The 18,784-nt window shown below is 41.1% G+C and overlaps 1 protein-coding gene across 4 annotated transcripts in view; it reads left to right on the forward strand.

The window, feature by feature from the left end:
* Positions 1 to 18,784, forward strand: part of CACNA2D4 (calcium voltage-gated channel auxiliary subunit alpha2delta 4) — a 197,073-nt gene that overhangs the window by 5,709 nt on the left and 172,580 nt on the right. For all 4 annotated transcript variants that reach the window (XM_048499810.1, XM_048499812.1, XM_048499811.1 and 1 more), the window contains exons 2-3: positions 995 to 1,076; positions 14,829 to 14,945. In XM_048499810.1, coding sequence (XP_048355767.1) covers positions 995 to 1,076; positions 14,829 to 14,945 — 199 coding nt within the window. The remainder of the gene's footprint in view (positions 1 to 994; positions 1,077 to 14,828; positions 14,946 to 18,784) is intronic.

An 18,784-nucleotide genomic window follows, 5' to 3' on the forward strand; every position in this document is an offset into this window, starting at 1 on the left:
GCAATCCTGCGCATAGTTATGCTGCTTAAATCCTCCTGAAGTCAAGGAATTTAAACAGCTTAACTGTGCTTGGGATGGAAGGCAAGTAATATATTCCATAGATTTTTTTGTCTTTGAACTTTATTGACTTTTACCCATTATCCTTAACAACTTGAAAATATGGTGAAGCATGTCAAACTGCTTCACAATTCCCAGTTGTTCCTTTTTCTCTTAAGTGGGCTACTTGCACTTCTCTTCTTTGTTTTAAATTACTTGTAGGATACCTGGAATGAGAATAACTTAATGACAGCAAAAGAAAGAAAGAGGGGGAGAGTGATATGAACAACAAAGGAGAAATAAAACCGAGTGGACAGGAAGGATGAAAGGATGGTGCTTTCTGATCTTCCCCAATATAAAATCAGTGGTTCATGTTTATGTAAACAATTGTGTTCGGTTTCACTTGCCCTATCACAGAAAGCTAGCATTGTGCAGTGGTTAGTTAGAGTCAGACAGTAGGACTACCTAGGAACTAGGAAATCCTGGTTCAATTCGCCACTCAGCCATGGACAGTTGCTGGGTGGATTTGGGCCATCCATTAATTCTCAGCCTAACGACCTGACCAAATATGAGCAGCGTTTTCAGTGTATGTGCTGTCACACTGGGCATTCTGTAGTCCCCAGCATCTTGAGCTGGATGATGGCATCAACAGTCTGCACTCACACTATAGCTCTCTCTGGCAGCACTCACACCTCACAAACTGCCCTTTTGAGTCCCACTTAACAGGGCTGGCCCAAAGTTTTTGGCACCTTAGAGAGGCCATGACTTTAACGTTCCATTTTTCCATCATGGGAACTATAGAAGTCACGTCAACAGACAGGGAGATCAACATCAAGCTTTCCTTCGAGCCGGTAAAGGATGCTGCTGTCACTTTTTGGGTGATCCTGAAAATCTGGCATCCTAGAGAATTGCCAATACTTTACCTGACCACTGCTTGTTCTTTCTTTCATATATGCAGAGTGACATCCTGGGCTGATACCTTTGGTGCAGAGCTGTATCGCATCATCACAAAGTTTTCTGGCTCTCTCTTATTGCAGAAGGTAAGTGCTAAGTAATATATATGCATAACAAAATTTCATACACACCTTCTCTAATTTCATCTGTTTGTAAAGGACTTGTATTACAGGGGGAAAGGAAATATTGGGATGTTTTATGGATGCTTACCTCTAGACAGGATCTACGGACTACAGCTCATCTCTAGACTACAGAGGCTTTGGAGGGTGGAGTCTATGGCCCTTTCCCCACTTACCTTAAGCCCCGCGCTATTCTCCTCAAGTATTGCGGGGTCCCCCGGCACTCCCCACTACAGGGGCAGCAACAACGCAGCCGCCCCGACGCTGCCGCTCTCGCGCCCCCTCAGCGCGCGGCATCCCTGGCGCTCCTCGAAACGGCGGCCTTTGATGACCCCGCGCAGAGCGTGGGGTTGTGGGGACGCCCAAGCGCGCGCCAGAGATGCCATGCACTGAGAGTAGCGTGCAGCAAAGGGCAGCAAAGGTAAGTGGGGAAACGCCCCATGACATTGCACCCAACTGAGGTCCCTGTCCTCCCTATCTCCATCCACAGATCTCCATGAGTTTCTTAACCTTAGATCTGATAATCTGGACTGGTGACCAAGGAGAGCCTGGTAACCTTAGGATGTTTGTTGATCTTCATTCATTCATTCATTTCCCATTTTTGACGCTCGAATCACTGCCAGCAAAGCGCCCCATGGGAAATGTTGTGTGGCTTATATATAGGTACTCTTTCCACATTTCTTTTCATGTCACTTTTGTCCACATTGTAATCTGCATAGATTTTCCATTAACATACATTTCCTCCCCTCCAGCTTTAGGTTTTGGTTTACAATTCTTTCCCTATGATAATTCTTTTGTGAAATGGCACCCTATGAACTCAGGCATGCAAATTCACCCAAAATTGAATGCAGTTTGACCAAATGTGTCTCAGAAAAGCAGGGAACCATGAAAGAGGATTGCCAAGCAGCTCGCTCCTGGATTTGCGAAGCAGCTGGATCTAGCTTTTGTTAAAAGAAATTAGCAGAAATTACTAGCAAAGTATCTGTGTAGCTGGGTACAGCTGCGCAAGGGAGGAAATGAAGTGAAAGACAAAAGATCCAATAATGTTATTTATTTATTCTGTCTAAAACATTTTCATCCCACATTGCAGTTCCCGAGGCAGCTTACCACATTTAAACAAAAATATAAAATCAGTTTTGAAAACCAAAATATAAACCAAATGAAACCAGCAGCAAGAATAAAGTTCAGCTCAATGGACAAATGAGGAGGAGAGTCAGACTTCAGTTCCAACCAGTTGGGGAAAGCTCTGTGACCAGTCTTGGAGAGATTTTTATTTTACCTCCAAGGCAAAAAAGGCACAACGAACCTCTGGTACGTCCACGCATATCAAACACCCCAACAATCCGAGCCTTTCAGCCTCCTAAATTCAGGCGAGCCCTGTTGCCTCAAAGTGAACCAAGCAAGGTTTTACTAGGCCTGCTCTGGGACAGCGGCTCCTTCCCACCTCAATGCAAGTGTCCCAGGACTCTGCTGCGGCTGGGCACCAGCAGGTTTGCCCCTCCGCCGACGTAAACCTGTACTGCCCCATTATCATTGCTGATCCAAGATAAAGGATTTCAGGGTGTTTTGTAGGTTAAGGAAGGAACTTGGCCCCTGGGAGCTGAAATCATCTCCTTGGCAACTATGCTTTTTGCAGTGATAGATACAGTACAATAAACCCTAACACACCTGGGATTGTACTGTTTTCTGACATAACGCTAGAAAGAATTTTTGTGTCATCTGAATGTTTTTTAAAAATCATATAATTTTAAAAAATACCACAGTAAAACAGAAGAAAATAAGAGCTTTAAAACATGGAACCTGCAGTCCTAAGAACATTTTCCCTAGCAGTTAGACCTATTGAACAAGATCAGGTTTACTTCTGAGTAGACCTGATTAGGATCCTTCCCAAATTCCTGTGTCTGAGTGAATTCTAGAATGCCACATTAAAAACTAGCAGGGGGGCAAGTTTTGCTTGTTTTTTTTAAAATGTGGTCTAGAGTACTACAGTACAGACAACAGTGTTTGGTTCTGTATTATTCCGTTCTTGTTGTTCTACCCCTAAACTATTGATTCAGTCTGTTACTATGGAATGAGGACTTTAGTTCTACCTATCTTTCTGTGCAGCATTCTGTTGCTATTTTCTAGCTGTTTAAGAAAAAGGATGGTCTGTTTTGTTCTGTTCTGTGTTAAAAGTTAATTTAGAGGGTAATGTTAACACCATTATAAGTGTCACATAACTTATATGGATAATGAGATCATTTGCATTGGTTCCAAATATTCATCTCGTATTTTCAATAAAAATTGCTCTCCAATAGTGTTGCCTATGTACCCATGAATGGGAGAAGGAAGCTGTGGTGTTTTGGTGTGTAAATGTTGTTTTTGTTTATTTCTGTGTTTTAATGGGGGGTTTATAGGTATGTTCATGCGGTTTAACAAGGCAGCCCTCTAAAGTAAGAAAAAGGGGGGCGAGGTGGCTGATTAACGTGTGTTATGATTGGACTGTAACTGTACTCTAGGGGGTAGAGAGTTCACTTGTTTGTGGAGAGACAGTTTTGTTCAGTATGAGTGAAGTGCTATGAAAAGTGAAAGAAATCTGTGTTCTTGGTGGAAGTTATAAACTTAGGTGGCAAGTTAGGAAATTGAACTTTGTGGAAGCTATGGCGAGAAAACAAGCTTTCATGGCTAGGTCTACTTATGGAACTGTAGAGTTGAACTCTACCGATCTGAAACCATTATGCTTGTGACCTTTGCTGAATCCATGATGCTGTTATACTTCTGAAAAACCCTCTGTTTATGTTTAAGAAAAAAATCACTGCTTTATATAGAGTAAAGGATCCTCTTCTACCTCTGAGCCATCCCCACACACTGGCAAGTCTGTCATTCTACCATATATAACTAAGCCATCTAATAGAGAAAAGGGGTGATTCTTATTTACTGAGTATTAAATAGGAACTAACTGAATTATATTTCTATACCTGCAAATGGTATGTTCTTATATTACTAGACAGCAAATGGTATGTTCTTATATTTGGTGCAGAAGAAATCAGAAGCCTGTTTTTCTTATTTTATAGTAGTGCTTTTATTTGTTTGTCTTATTAGCTGTTGTTTGGTTTTCAAAACTTAATTTTCCTGGGAAGCCTATAACCTGTTATTGTGTTTAATTTTTATTATCAAGAAGGAGGATAGAGGGTTTTGCCTACATTTTTTGTTATTGATTTTTCTAATGTTATGCATATGATTTTAGACGTCACTTAAATTTTTAAAAATACTGTACCGGTAGTTTATATTTCATTATACTCTTTTGTAAAAGACCAGAGCTTCTTTGCAGGTGTGGGGGGAGTCGTAGTACAATTAATGAGGGCCCTGTGTCCTCTTGGTATTGGTTGGGAATCCAGAGATAAAGTTACCAAAATAATTTTGCATGGTTAGAGTTGTAGGTAGGCTGCCAGTATAAGAACTTTGAATTAATTTACTAGCAGCAGAGTTTGAGAAAACAGTGGATTTTCCTCAGGTTTATGTTAAGAATGTGGATTTCTATGGAGCTGCTTTATACTGTTTGCATCAAGAGTTTATGCCTCTTTTTCTTTGGCTTGCCTCGTCTCATCAGTTTGGTCCTGGTTAGTTCTGGGATGGGAGACCGCCACACAAGTCTAGGATTCCTATGCAAAGACAAGCAATAGCAAATCACTTCTGAATGTCTTTTGCCTTGAAAACAATAAAGAGTTACCATAACTCTGCTGCAATTTGATGAAAAAATACAAACCGAAATTTTAAAAAACAACCCCCCCCCCCCCAGTTTACCAACAGATTTGTGAGGATAAAATGGGAAGGAAGAGAACAAAGTATACCACTCTGGGCTCCTTGGAGGGAGGGTGGGATACACTACACATGCCCTCAATGAATGAAAAAATGCAAAGTTTCATAATTCATGTTAGTATTATAAACTGATTTTCCCATGTCAACAAATCTTTGCCAAGACACCACCCATGTAATATTTCTGAATTTTTGACACAATTTGAATCAGAAAAAGAAAATGTGTTTTGCTTATGCAAAAACTGTCTCACAAATAGATGGATTCTCTGTTACATTTCAGATTGATGGGACAAATCGTTTACATTGTATGATGGATGTAATTTTGATGCACTATAACAGTAGAGCATCATTTAACCAAAGTTCCTTAACTTATGTTCCTATAGTTCCTTAATTAGAAAAAATAAACCCTGCCTCATCCTAGAAATCTCATCTACTAATAATACTCCTAGCCATTTTTTTCTGTTGAATAAATAACATTTTAATTGATTTAGATGATGTTTTCCATTGCTCAGCAAAATTATTTTCACAGCTACTAAAAACAAATTTAATAGGAGCAACCTTGGTAAAAACTTAAAAGTCTACACAGTCAGCAGAGCCTTCTTAACAGCATTATAGGCCCTGGGCAAAGCAGTGCAGCAGTATGTACACATAAATGCACATGTGGTTGCAGAGGTGACCGTGATACTAAATCAGAAATGAATGCCAGCATCTACCTATCATAAAAATTAACAATATTGTTCATTATCTTTAATCAAACCCATGCTAAATATTCATTTTCCAATAACAAATATTTATAGTTTAGTATAATCATAACCTTTATTTAGGCTGACCAGCCGTCCCGCTTTTGGCGGGACCGTCACGCCTTTGAACAATTTGTCCCGCGTCCCGCGGGTTCTACAAATTGTCCCGATTTTTGGGAGGCTGCTGCACTGCCTTGGGGGCGCAAGGCAGTGCGGCAGCCTCCCGTGCGCCTGGCCGCAGGAGCGCATGGCCTTCTGGGGCTTGCCGTTTGCTGCTCTGTCACAGGGCGGCAAACGGCAAGCCCCAGAAGCCTGTGCGCTCCTGCGGCTGCGGGCGCGCGCCCGCTTCCCCGTCCCCGTCCCGGATCACAAAGGTGATCATCTGGTCACCTTACCTTTATTGGCATTGAGAATTAAAACGCACAGAGTATTGCACTTAACTTCACATATCCTCATTGCTATGGAGAGAAATTTAGCTACCTCCACCGTTGTTTGCAGGTGCTAATCACCTGGGAGGTAGCCTACTGTTTCTTTGACAGAGCTCCGTGTACCCCCTTTGAGCAGTGGCTTAATAAATGTTCCTTGCTTGTGTGCATAAAACACATGCTCTGTGGTTTCCAGCTGTCTGAGTGAGCAAGGGCAGAGTCTTTCTATAGTTTAGTATAATATAGTATTTATTTATTGACAACAATTCACAACATACACAGGTCAGCATGGAACCCCTATGCTTGTGGGGTTCCCAGGCAACTGCCCAGCATTCCCGTGCAATAAGACTGCCTTGCCAGTCAGGAGGTTGATTTGTCTAATTGCCTTTGCTGTGCTACCAGGTATGGGGGTAATTGGCATTTGGTTGCTGGCATTTCCTTCATGTTTAATAGCATTAAGTACAAATTGCAGGAGAATTCATTTGTACCTATTGAGTCAAAGAACTTTTGAAATCTGCTTTTCCTTTGTACCATTTTCACATTTACAGTTCAGTTTTAAAGTTATTGTCCTGCTTTTTTAAAAACCGTAGACTACACTGATCACACCTCTGGTGCCCCATTGCATAAGAATGTGAAGTGCTAAAAATCCCTAAAGTACTCATCTCTCTTTCCTTGACTTGTACTTTCCTTTCATGAAGCAAACTCATAAGTTCTCATTCTATACTTTCTGATGCATATCCCTTGGCACTTCATTACTTATAAAGATCATCAGTCTTTTTCATGAGGAGCACAGGAGCGTGGTTGGGTGTACAGAAATTCTGTAGCATTAATTAACTTTGGCACAACCAGGAAGTTGGGAAGTTATCCCTTTTCTGTGCATATAGTTTTAAAAGATCCTTGTTTTTACTTTTATTGTTCTTTTATTGATCCATAACAAAGCAACCAAAATGTTCTGTTTGGATTTAATTTTAAGGACTTCAAAGGTCCCACAACAATGTCATTTGGTGCGATCTAAGCTGAAGCGAAAGGCAGCAGAAAAAGAGGGAGACCCAACATGAGATGGATTGATTCTGTAAAGGAAGTCACAGCCTGCAGTTTTTAAGATTTGAGCAAGACTGTTAGCAATAGGACATTTGGAGGTCATTAATTCATAGAATGGCCATGAATCAAAAGCAACTTGATGGGACTTAGTGCGCGCGTGCGCGTGCGCGCACGCACATACACACACACACACGAGTCTAATCTGAAAAAAGAGCTATGAGGTGAGAAGCTTTTTGAAAGGTGCCAGACCATCAGTATAGGAATCAGTGCTGTAGCATCCTGTCAAAATCTCCTACGACTGTGTCTATTTCTGTTCGGGGGTGAAAGCGGTTTTACATGAAAATATTGCTCTGTCAAACATTCTTTCCCAAGCTAATCAGTCAATTTTCTCTGCCATTGCCTTGCTGCTGAATGGCTTGGGAAAGCAACATGTATCATCTTCACCCTTGTCCTCATTTCTTTGTGATCATGTAGGGCACTGTACACAACAAAACATATTTCATATAACAAATCCTTTTAATCACCATAATCATCAGAGGGGGTGACTGATAAAGCAGTAAGGGGTTTGCTGCAGCACCCTGCTTGGATGATTTGAGCTTAGCATGACGTTGCCTTTCTGAAGCAATTGAGTTTTACACATTTCTTGCACAAGAGTGGTCCACTGAATAAAGAATTAGGCTCCCTGTTGCTAAACTAAACTGATGATGACAGACTCATTTGTTTAAGCATCTGCCCCAGTCATAAGCGGACAAGGGTGGTGGTGGTGTCATTTTTGTTTTTTAAAGGTACACTGGTGAGGCTAACCATCTCTACTCATGGCTTACTCCCCATAGTTTGTCCTCCAAGTCTCTGCTCTTTTCAAGGCCAGTCTCCAACATCAGAAGAAAGCCAATGCAATTTTGGGCTGTTCCAGTAGGAGTATAGTGTAAAGATCAAGGGATATAATTGTACCTCTCTATTCTTCATTGTTTAGACCTCACTTGGAATATTGTGTACAGTTCTGGGCACCGCAATTTAAGAATTATATTGATAAGATGGAACTGGTCCAGAGGAGGGCAACCAAAATGGTAAAAAGTCTGGAATCCATGCCCTATGAGGAGAGGCTTAGGGATCTAGGTATGTTTAGTTTGGTGAAGAGAAGGTTAAGAGGTGACATGATAGCCCTGTTTAGATATTTGAAGGGATGTCATGTTGATGAGGGAGTAAGGTTGTTTTCTGCTGCTCCAGAGACTAGGATCAGGAGTAATGGGTTCAAGGTGAAGGAAAAGAGATTCCACCTAAACATCAGGAAAAGCTTCCTGACAGTAAGGGCTGATCAACAGTGGAATGCACTACCTCGGAGTGTGGTGGAGTCTCCTTCTACAGAGGTTTTTTAAAGAGAGTCTGGATGGCCGTCCGCCAGGAGTGCTTTGATTGTGTGTTCCTGCATTGCAGGGGTTTGGACTTGATGGTCCTTGGGAGTCTCTTCCAACTCTATGATTCTAAGAGAGATTGGCTAGGCAAAATTGCCTAATGGGAAAGAGAAGCAAGTGGCATATTCAGTGGTTTTTACTAGTATGCCCCTTTGAGCGCTAAAATTGGACCTCCCATTGGTTCTGTAAGGGGAACTGGCCTGGATTTAAACAAGTCTGCCATATCTAGTTGTCATATCTAGTTGTCATATCTAGTTTGGCCTTCTTTGGAAGTTGATGAATTGAATAAAACACAGTGGGGAATATGCATAACTTGGGAAGGAATATGCATAACTTGGGAACCACCCTTCGGTGGTTTATACATACAAATAATAATAATAATAATAATAATAATAATAATAATAATAATAATAATAATAATAATAATAATAATAATAAAAAGTAGGAATGAAGGTGGATGCCAGTTTCAAAATACTGTACTTACTTGATGACCCTAAATGTAAGATGAACTGCCCCCCCCCAAATGATTATGCTCAAAAAGTTTCTTTTTAGTTACTCTATAGGCTTATAAATTGTATGTGAATGTATGATAATCTATTTTTCTTAAGGGCACTCTTGGGGAGAAAAGCTAGACTTACTTCCAGGTAAAGAAGTACTTGACTAGAGTTCCCTGGGGAATTAACTGGGCTTTTTTCCACAAAAAGTTATTTCACATTTTAGCAATGTGGATAAAAAGTGATTACTCGAGGTCCAGAGGACCACACTTTCAAGCTTAAATGGCATAAAAGAAGTAAGAGAATTTTATGGAATTGTTTTCTTTAGGCTTATAATAATTACAGCAATGTTATCAGCACAGGACAAATGGTTGCTCTTGTTTTGAGGCAAATGGATTTGGCATGCATATCTAGCTCATAGGCCCATTTACCAGTAATTGTTTCTAACAATAGTATGATTTTTAGAGACAAAACAACACTATGTTTGTTCCTTCCCCTCTTGCAGTCAGATTGTCCCTTCTACCAAGTCTTATGCACAAGCAGAGAGATGCTAATTCAGTATAAATCAAAAGTATGCAATTGTTCTGCATAATTTATCACTGCCATTTCATACTGAACATGAAATTACTTTGGACAAGCTTAAACTGCAGTCCTGGGGTGTGTGAAATGGCTGAGGAGGTGGCATGACCCTGGTGTAAATGCCACTTATGTCACCATAAGGGGCATTTATGTTATTGCAGAGGCACCTATGGTGGTGTTGCGGAGACACATGGCAGCATGACACCCAAGCACCAATGCAACCACAGTTCCAGCACAGGAACCAGCGCTGAAGGGGGCATTCCCAGGTGCAGAGCCGGCTTCAGTTGGCTTCCTGAGACCTCTCTGTTTGGGAATTCCCCCACTTGCTGGCTCAAACTTACACCAGGAAAAAGGTAGGGACAGCTCATTGTGCTCCAAAGGGGGATTGCACAGAGGTCGGAGGAATGTAACTTTTGGCTTGTTGGCCATGGTGCAGGAGGTGGCGCAGTGGTGGGACTCAAATAATTTAACAACTGGTTCCGGTGGTGGGATTCAAATAATTTAACAACTGGTTGTTTACAAGCACCATTTTAACAACCGGTTCTGCCAAAGTGGTTCGAACCTGCCTACTAAATTTAGTAAATCAGAGTCATTCAAGTTCCGTTACATTGTGTTATTTTTACATGTTGATTCAATATGCCGATCTGTTGATATGAATGCCAGTGGATTTAGGTTAGGAAATGCTACAAAATCTGCCATTCATCTATCAGTTGTATATTTTACATACGTATTTACATACAAAAAAATTCTCTAATTTCAATTACAAAAATGCCATATAGAGTCAATTATGGATTGAAAATACATATTTGATACCAATTTTTTTAAAAATATATCAGCTGAACTAAAGAAAAAAGAAACCGCAGCGCTGTCACTATCTGCTAGGGAAAATTTTAGTATTAGCAAAAGACTAATTGGCAGACTGTTAGCTGAAGACCCTCATGTTATGGCACATAATACTGTGTAACAGTGCCCTCTCTGGCACTAAGCAGGTCTGGATTTGGTCTGTCTCTGGATGGGGGACCTCTTGAGAAGGTTGGATGTGTAAATGTAATAAAATAATAAATACACAAAATGACTCTCTTAGTGGAGGGAGTTCCAAAGGGAAGGTGCCAGTGGTGGGATTCAGCAGGTTCGCACCACTTCGGCAGAACCGGTTGTTAAAATGGTGCTTGTAAACAACCAGTTGTTAAATTATTTGAATCCCACCACCGGATCCAGTTGTTAAATTATTTGAATCCCACCACTGGTAGGTGCCATACCAGAAATAAATAAAAAGTAGGAATCTGGATCAAGGCATCAACTAAGTACAGTGAACAGGAGAATAGATTGAAATAGTTTTGGATGGGTAGCTGGATTATACCAGAGCAAAATAACAGAGCAAAATTTGAACCAAGCAAAAAACCAACAAAGTTTCCAAGTGTACAAGTATTTGTGAGTCAAAACTCAGTTCCTCAGATTTAAATTGAGAGTATGCCCAGAGTACAAAAATACCTACCTGCACATATAATAAGAATCATGAGCCTTGATTCTACTAAAGCAAAGGGAAATAGGTCACAGTTAATCACAAGATGTTCATTTCTATTTATTGCTGCATCAAAAGCATGATTGAAAATTCGGGTGTGTACAAACTCAAGAAAAAGGGGAGGGGGAAAATCACAGTACATTTTCTCCAGTAGGGTGAGAACAGCTTCCTTCTGCATTTGGAATGCCCACGACAGATACACACTTACTTCTACCAGTGCCTTTTGTCAACAGGAAAATAGCAGATCTGTAGCACTGTTTCCAACCTAGAAAACAGCACAGGATGGATGGTCCCTTGTGTCACTGTCCCAAAATAAAATTGGGTCCCTGGGAGTGGGGCTTTTAGAGAATAAGAAATCCTGGGAACTCTGGTCATGCAACTCTTCATTATTGTGTCTGTTTAAATCCCAGACTTGTGCTTTGTAGATACAGGTGAGATTAAAATGTCAGTTTGAAAAGTGAATTTAAAATGGAGTTGAAGCTGGTGAGAGCTTCTAGTGTGAGTGCAGCCTTGGGAGAGAAATTGACTATGCATTTCACTTTGGAAATCTGATTCAGGGTCTTCTGTCTCCTGTGCAGTTTCCTTTACTCTGCCCTGCCCATGTCTGTAAATAAAAGAAATATTTCAAAGGTGCCATCAAATTCCAGTGTTGCTTATCCAAAAGAAACCAAAACATGGTTTTGTTTTCCTGGAACTTTTCATTGTTTGGTAACACAGAGTACACAACAGTTTATTCCTTGCCTTATTTAAACATGAGCACATACACACCAAGAGAGTTGGCTTTGGCATCAAACAAGGAGATTGTACTTTCCCCCTAGATTGTACTTTCCTCCTAAAGAGCAGATTAGATGTCTGAACACTTATGTATGAACTGGACTTTTACGGTGGTCACACCACTCAAATTATGTATGTATAGTTGCAGCCTTACTTAAAAGAGGGAAAAACAGCAATGGTTTCTCTAAGGCACCAGAAGACTTGCTATGTAATCATCTTATTGTTCAATTTCCTCCACTACAGAGGGTAGCTGGTGGTCTAAGAAAGGGCTCTGGTGGGTATGCAGAGGAGGGAGCATGTGCAGCGCAGGAGGGTATCCAGGCTTCGTTATTGTTAATGACAGGTTTCTTGCTCAGGATTTCAATTAATTTTAAAAATATCCCTCAGTACAAAAGAGTCAATATATAATCCGTAGAGGTGTGCCTTCCTCAGAGGGCTTGCCAGAGAGCACTGAGCGGGAGCCTGACTCAACCCCTTAAAGCAGTGGTTCTCAACCTGTAGGTCGTGACCCCAGACTCTCTACATCAGTGTTCTCCATCTGTAAAATGGATAAATGTTAGGGTTGGGGGTCACCACGAGGAACTGTATTAAAGGGTTGCGGCATTAGGAAGGTTGAGAACCACTGCCTTAAACTAACAGACATGAGCTTTTCTATAGACAAATGAAATTAGGACATTCAGGTGGCAGCTCAGTGGGGATTAACACCGTGGACAGTGGCTTCCTGGGCCTCCTGTCTGTAGGTACAGATACATCTCAAATGGCCTTTGGCAGTGCCTCTGTGCTAACCTTTGTGGGCAGCCTCTCCTCAGACAACCCACCACCAGCAGTACATAAGCAAAGACTTCTGTCTGTTTTTAATCCTGCAAAGTCCTTGTATTGTTAATGATGCTAAGCGATGCTAGCCACTTCCATGCTTGCTTGTTGGATATGATTCTATCCATCATCTGTTTCCATCTGCTCCCATTCTTCCTTTCCTCCATCATGGCCTTTATTACCCCATAGAGGTAATGATGAACAAATGGGCCCTTTGAACTACAGAGCCTTTGATTGCTCATCTTCTCGTCTTGTCTTCAATCTTGTCTATTCATAAAGAACATTTAAAACACACATCTGTTACTTCTCATTAACAGGGAAATCGCCTTAACTATAATAGTAATAGTTAAAAATTAAAATAAAAGTACTTGAAATGTAACACTGCTAAGATGCTGCAAACAGATGCTCCCACTGGCCCTATTTACCAAAGACAATCCCTATTGTCTGAGCCATCTCTCTGCTCAGTTATATTTAGAACTGTTGATAACACCATAGGGCAATTCCTTTTTCTCTTAGCGCCTTTATTTTTAAAACGTTTAATGACAGGCAAATGGCTTACTGCAGAATAAATAAAACGGTGAGCAAAGAAAGACCTTCAGCAATGGGTAGAACCAAGTGTGTATGTAGGGTGGAAATTCAGGGAATAATCCATATAATAAGAATAGGTATTACAACTGTATGTCTATCTTCATTTGTGAGATGTTATAATGTGTGCACTAGTCAAAGAACTCCCAATATAATTTTTTTTAATTCAGCAACAAACCCATAGCAGTGAATCCCCAAATGACTTGGGCCCAGCATAGCTGAGGGCTGTTCTTTCCTATAACCGTGTAGGTTGGGGAGACAGGAGCAAACAGTATGTTAGTTCCTTCTTAAGCCCCCTGCTGTCTCCCCCAGCTGTGCAACTGACTGATCTTGAGGACTTGAAGGGGCTTCTTAATAGTACTGTCAATGTTAGAAGACAAGCAAAAATAGACAGATTCAATCAATGTGACTGCCTCCACAGCTGTTGGAACTTCTGATCAAAATCCAGAGATTATTTGCATATTCCGTTTTTGGGACTGTTGCATTCAGGGGCCGATTACGCAGAGGCCAATTATGATGTGCTGGTAAAATCCCAACGCGGCAAAGTTGCTGCGTGCCTCCTGCTCTTGCTCTCATCTTTCCCCGTGGAAAGCAAGAGCACTTCAGTTGCACACCTGATGCCGTGGCAGGACAGAGAGGAGGTAAGCTCCCTGGACCATAATCGACCAAGGATGAAGCTGGCCTGCACGTACAAGTAGGGACACAAATGCAACTGTTGCTGTATAGGTGATACAGCACATATAACCACTATATTTGTCAAGCTTCGGTTTCCAGTGTTCCTTTACCTGGTGGGAATCAAATGCATTATATGCGTGACATATCAGGTGTTGGACTGAGCACAGATTTGCTAGATTTCCAAAGGTGAATATCTGTGCTAGCCCAAGCCATCTTTTGGTACTTCTGCAGGGCATTTCCACTAGAGAGGGTAAAGTCTTAGCTTTCTAAGGTGGGACAGTATATCACAGACAGGCAGCACCTCACCCCATGCTGACGGAAGAAATGTGAAGAAGCTTTAAACAGGTATCATAGAGCAAGAAATTCACAAGTACTATATCTTAAAGGAAAACTGTGCCAATGAATGAAATCACTCAATAATCGGCATCTGCTATTCCTTTGATAATGAGAGGAAACATGGAGCCCTCAGACCTGCCCTTTGATGCAGAGGATTGTACAGTTATTAGTAGTTATAGGTAATTAATCTCACTTTCTCATTCCATGATCATTTTTCAAATTCCAATTGGAATTAATTGTAATAATGAATAATTACTGGTGCATTTCTTCTTGTGACCTATACGTGTACTGAGGTATGCTTGCGAGGTATGCTTTGAATATTCCATTGATTTTGGATCACATTTGCATCCCAAGTGAACTTTCTTTTTTAACAGTAGTTTTTTCCAGTTAAATAAAGTTGCATCAGTCCAGACAATAGCTGTGGGACATCTCAGTAGCTAATTAGTCATGATTAGTTTTAGCAATAGCCAGTTCCTGACTTATTTTTGCAGTGTTTTCTTCACTATTGATTTTCCTTGTGTCTTATAGAAGTATAAAGATGTGGAACCAACACTGAAGATCAAAGAAGTAGATGGATTGGAGCTGGTGAAGAAGTTCTCTGAAGAGATGGAAAGCATGCTGCGCAGGAAAGTAGAAGCTGTTGAGGTAAACCACGATTTGGTATTTTTTCCTTCCATTTTTTCTCAGCTAAGAGAGGAAAACAAGTAAGGGAAAAAACCCTTATGCCCAGTGGTGGGATCCAAAAATTTTAGTAACAGGTTCCCATGGTGGTGGGATTCAAACAGTGGTGTAGCGCCAATGGGGCTGGGTGGGGCACAACAGGGGCGTGGCTGGGCATTCTGGGGCGGGGCATTGCTGGGCGGGACTGTGGCAAGGACGCAGCCACTGTGCCGGTCCTTGGGTGGAAAACGAATGCACACAGGCTGCCACGCACGCCGGTGCACCTCCTGCTAGACGCTTCAAGTTCTGCGCGCTACTGCTGAGGAGTGGAGGAGGGGCATAACTAAGGCAAAAATCACGTGGCAAAATCACCAATTAGTAACCCCCTCTCGGCACACACAAATAATTAGTATCCTACTCTCGGGAACCTGTGAGAACCTGCTGGATCCCACCTCTGCTTATGCCCCTTTGTAATGGCTTATAAGAAGCATCAAAAAATGTTAAAGCACTTACAACAGTGTTTTAGCTATGGAACATGATTTATAAACTCTGTTGTCTTAGAACCAAGTGATATTGTAGATGTTTATTTAAAAGAACATTTATATTCGGTTTTTTGGCACCAAGGTGATCCAAAGTGACTACAGAAACCACATGGATACAACAAACCATAAAAATAAAATAGGATTCAGCACCACAATAAATACATGATCTGCAATAACACTGCTAACCAGTAGCAAGATAAAACCAAACAGGAACCCATACAAAATATGTTTCTCCCACCCCCCAATAAAAAAATCAAACCAGCAAATAATCCTTGAACAGTAAAGTATTCTAAACAGTAAAGAAAAGGGTTCAGAAAAGTGCCTCACGGGAGATGGCATTTCACAGTCTCAGAACTCCTGCTGAGAAGATTGTATTATGTGTTGTCCCCTATTGAACTTCTATCGGTGGAAGCCCATGTTGGTAGACTTAGGGTGGACACAAGTTTAGTACTAAATATGAAAGAAGTTATGCTCCTGTATCATTTAGTAGTTGTCTCTAAGAGGGAATTTCTTCATTCCACATAAAACTGTATTGTGCTTGCCTGAATGTACATCTTATTCAAACTGTTATGGGTACCAGAATTCTGGGATGTTATGTGTGCCGCCCTTGACAAAAACATTAGCCAACTGCATATATTTGGTGTAATTAGGGACTCTGTAGATTTCTCCATGAACATGTCAACTCACCATGATTGAATGCGTTGATTAGTCATCAGCTGATCACCCACAGCCTGTTCAGTTTCTACCAAACTGCATAAAAGTATGCTGAACACATTTGCATTGGTTTTCACAATACAGTGTATGCGCGGAGATGATGCCAATTCAAACTGATCAGCAATCATTAGTGCACCTAGGGACTATTTAGATGAATGTCCAAAAGTCTGGTTTGATTAAAACCCAGCAGTTATCTGTGACATTTAATTATCTGTTTGAGCAACTGCCTGTTGAGTGGAAGAATTATGCAGCAAGGACTGGAAGTAGGAGAAATCCTTTGACTGTGTGATAATTCACACAAAACTAGTTGTGGTATTCTGCATGGTTAGGGAGGAGTACAGTGAAGCAATCTTCTGAACACCTACAAATTGGTCAATGAACAGTGAAACCAATCACTGAAAAGTCAGCTCACTGAATCTCTGACATAGTACATATACATTTTATGATAACTTTTATGGTATATTATATATTATATTGAAAAGAGGGTTCAAGGAAATGGATAAATGATTAATAGCTCTATGAAATATGATAATATGCCAATTCACCTTTTATTTTGTGAGAAGAATTCTAGATGTTTATAATATTAAACATTCATCAGGTTTTTAAAAACTTATTTTGGACTATTAGAATTTACCTCAGTAATGGCCATGATGGTAACTGGGTTTTTTTTTTAAATTTTATATAATATTTTATGTATAATTTTGTTCGTCTCCTGGTCTTTAGAATTAATTGTAACTAGGATTTGATTATTTTTTCTCTATTCTGTTAAATCTTATCTATGAAAAAAAATTGAGAATATGTGTAAAAGAAAAGTCAGCTCTCTGTTCAAGGATGGCAAACAAAACATGAGCTGAAATGGCAGGTGTGTGTGTATCTCTAACTGTAATGCAAAGGCAGTTTGCACAGTGCTGCATTAGGACTGGACTTTGAAGAGGTCCAGCCTTTCAAATAGGGATGCTATCTTCCAGACAGGACCTGGGCTTCCCCCAGAATTACAGCCAATCTCCTGTTTAAAAAGATCAGTTCTCCTGGAGAAAATGGATGCTTTGAAGGGTGGACTTGATGGCATTATATCCCACTTAGGTCCTACCTACTCCAGGCTCTATCTCCAAATCTCCAGGGATTTGCCAATCTGGCAACCCTGCCCCCCCCCCCCAGTAGCCAGGGGGTACCTGCTAGGGCACAGGTGTCGAACTTGCGGCCCTCCAGATGTTCATGAACTACAATTCCCATCAGTCCTTGCCAGTATAGCCAATGCTCATGTTGGTACGGACTGATGGGAATTGTAGTTCATGAACATCTGCAGGGCCGTGAGTTCAACACCCCTGTGCTAGGGGAAACTGCATCCGGGGCAAGCGTGTGCCTTGCGCCCGGCCATGCCCCCACCCACCCCACCACGGAACACCCCACCACGCCCCCACACCATCACACATTCGGCGCATTGCATTCACCCCCGCCCCCTTGGCACTATGCCACTGGGTACCTGGCATCTCTACCTCCCAAACAGTTTCTGCTTGTAAGCCATATTGAGCACAGCAGAAGTAAATATTCATAGAAGAAAATTACACACACGTGTGTATCTGCAAAGATGGTGAGATGAGTTCAGGCAAGATTGCTGATGGTTCTGTTCTTCATTACCATCTTGAAGGGATAGACCAGAGTCTTGAAATAACCAAGCTGCACTTTGGCATTTCTAATTCACAGTTATTAATTCCATCTTGATTTGCAGTGTGTGCCAAGATAAAATTTGTTTGTGGTAAGAAGTGTCTGCGAACTGGTCTCATGGAATTTACCACTGCTTTCAAAATCAATCCCTGCTGCTCTGACAGTTGGAGGTTTCTGCCTTCCCAGTTCCAATTGTTAAGGTTACTGCAGTCAATTTCAACTGCACTTGTCACCTTTCAAAGCCTTCTGACAAACCAATGGGAAGACAGAAGCAGAAGAACAAAGAGATTGGAGGTGTCCTTGTAGGCTTTTTAAAATGGGCTATTATGTGCACTGTGTCTTCTTTACCATCCTGTTGTGCCTAAGAGCAGAAATGACATGAAGGAGGATTGTTGCCTGGACAAGTGAAAGAGCTCAGCACGATTATATTTCAGGATCATGGCTTCAGGAATCACATTTTCCAAGAAGACCTTGGATTTGGGGCGGGGGGGGGGGGAGTCCTTCTCCATATTTGCCCAGTGCACATTATTCAGTCATCAGATCCAAGCTGATTTTACCCGTGTTGGGGAAAATATCCAGATATTTCTTCCTACCTCCCACGGCAGAATTAAAAACAACTTGGAAGTAGAGTTGAGGTGATTTAGAAAGTTATTCTTCCGTACTCCTGCCCATTTCCCTCTGAAAACCCAACTTGAAAAGCTGCAGTCTCTAAAAGAAAACAACGTCCTTTCTGTTACACATAATGTGTAGTTCTATGTCAACAGAATTGGTGTAAGTGTAACCTACTTATCCTTGGCCACATCAATCTCCATTGGAGACCTAGGAAATAATATATGACAGCACCCTGTGGCTTAACAAACAAATATGAAATTGCTTGAACAAATCAACAAACCTTTAATCTTT

The sequence above is a fragment of the Sphaerodactylus townsendi genome, linkage group LG06 (assembly GCF_021028975.2).
Source record: "Sphaerodactylus townsendi isolate TG3544 linkage group LG06, MPM_Stown_v2.3, whole genome shotgun sequence".
Classification (NCBI taxonomy): domain Eukaryota; kingdom Metazoa; phylum Chordata; class Lepidosauria; order Squamata; family Sphaerodactylidae; genus Sphaerodactylus; species Sphaerodactylus townsendi.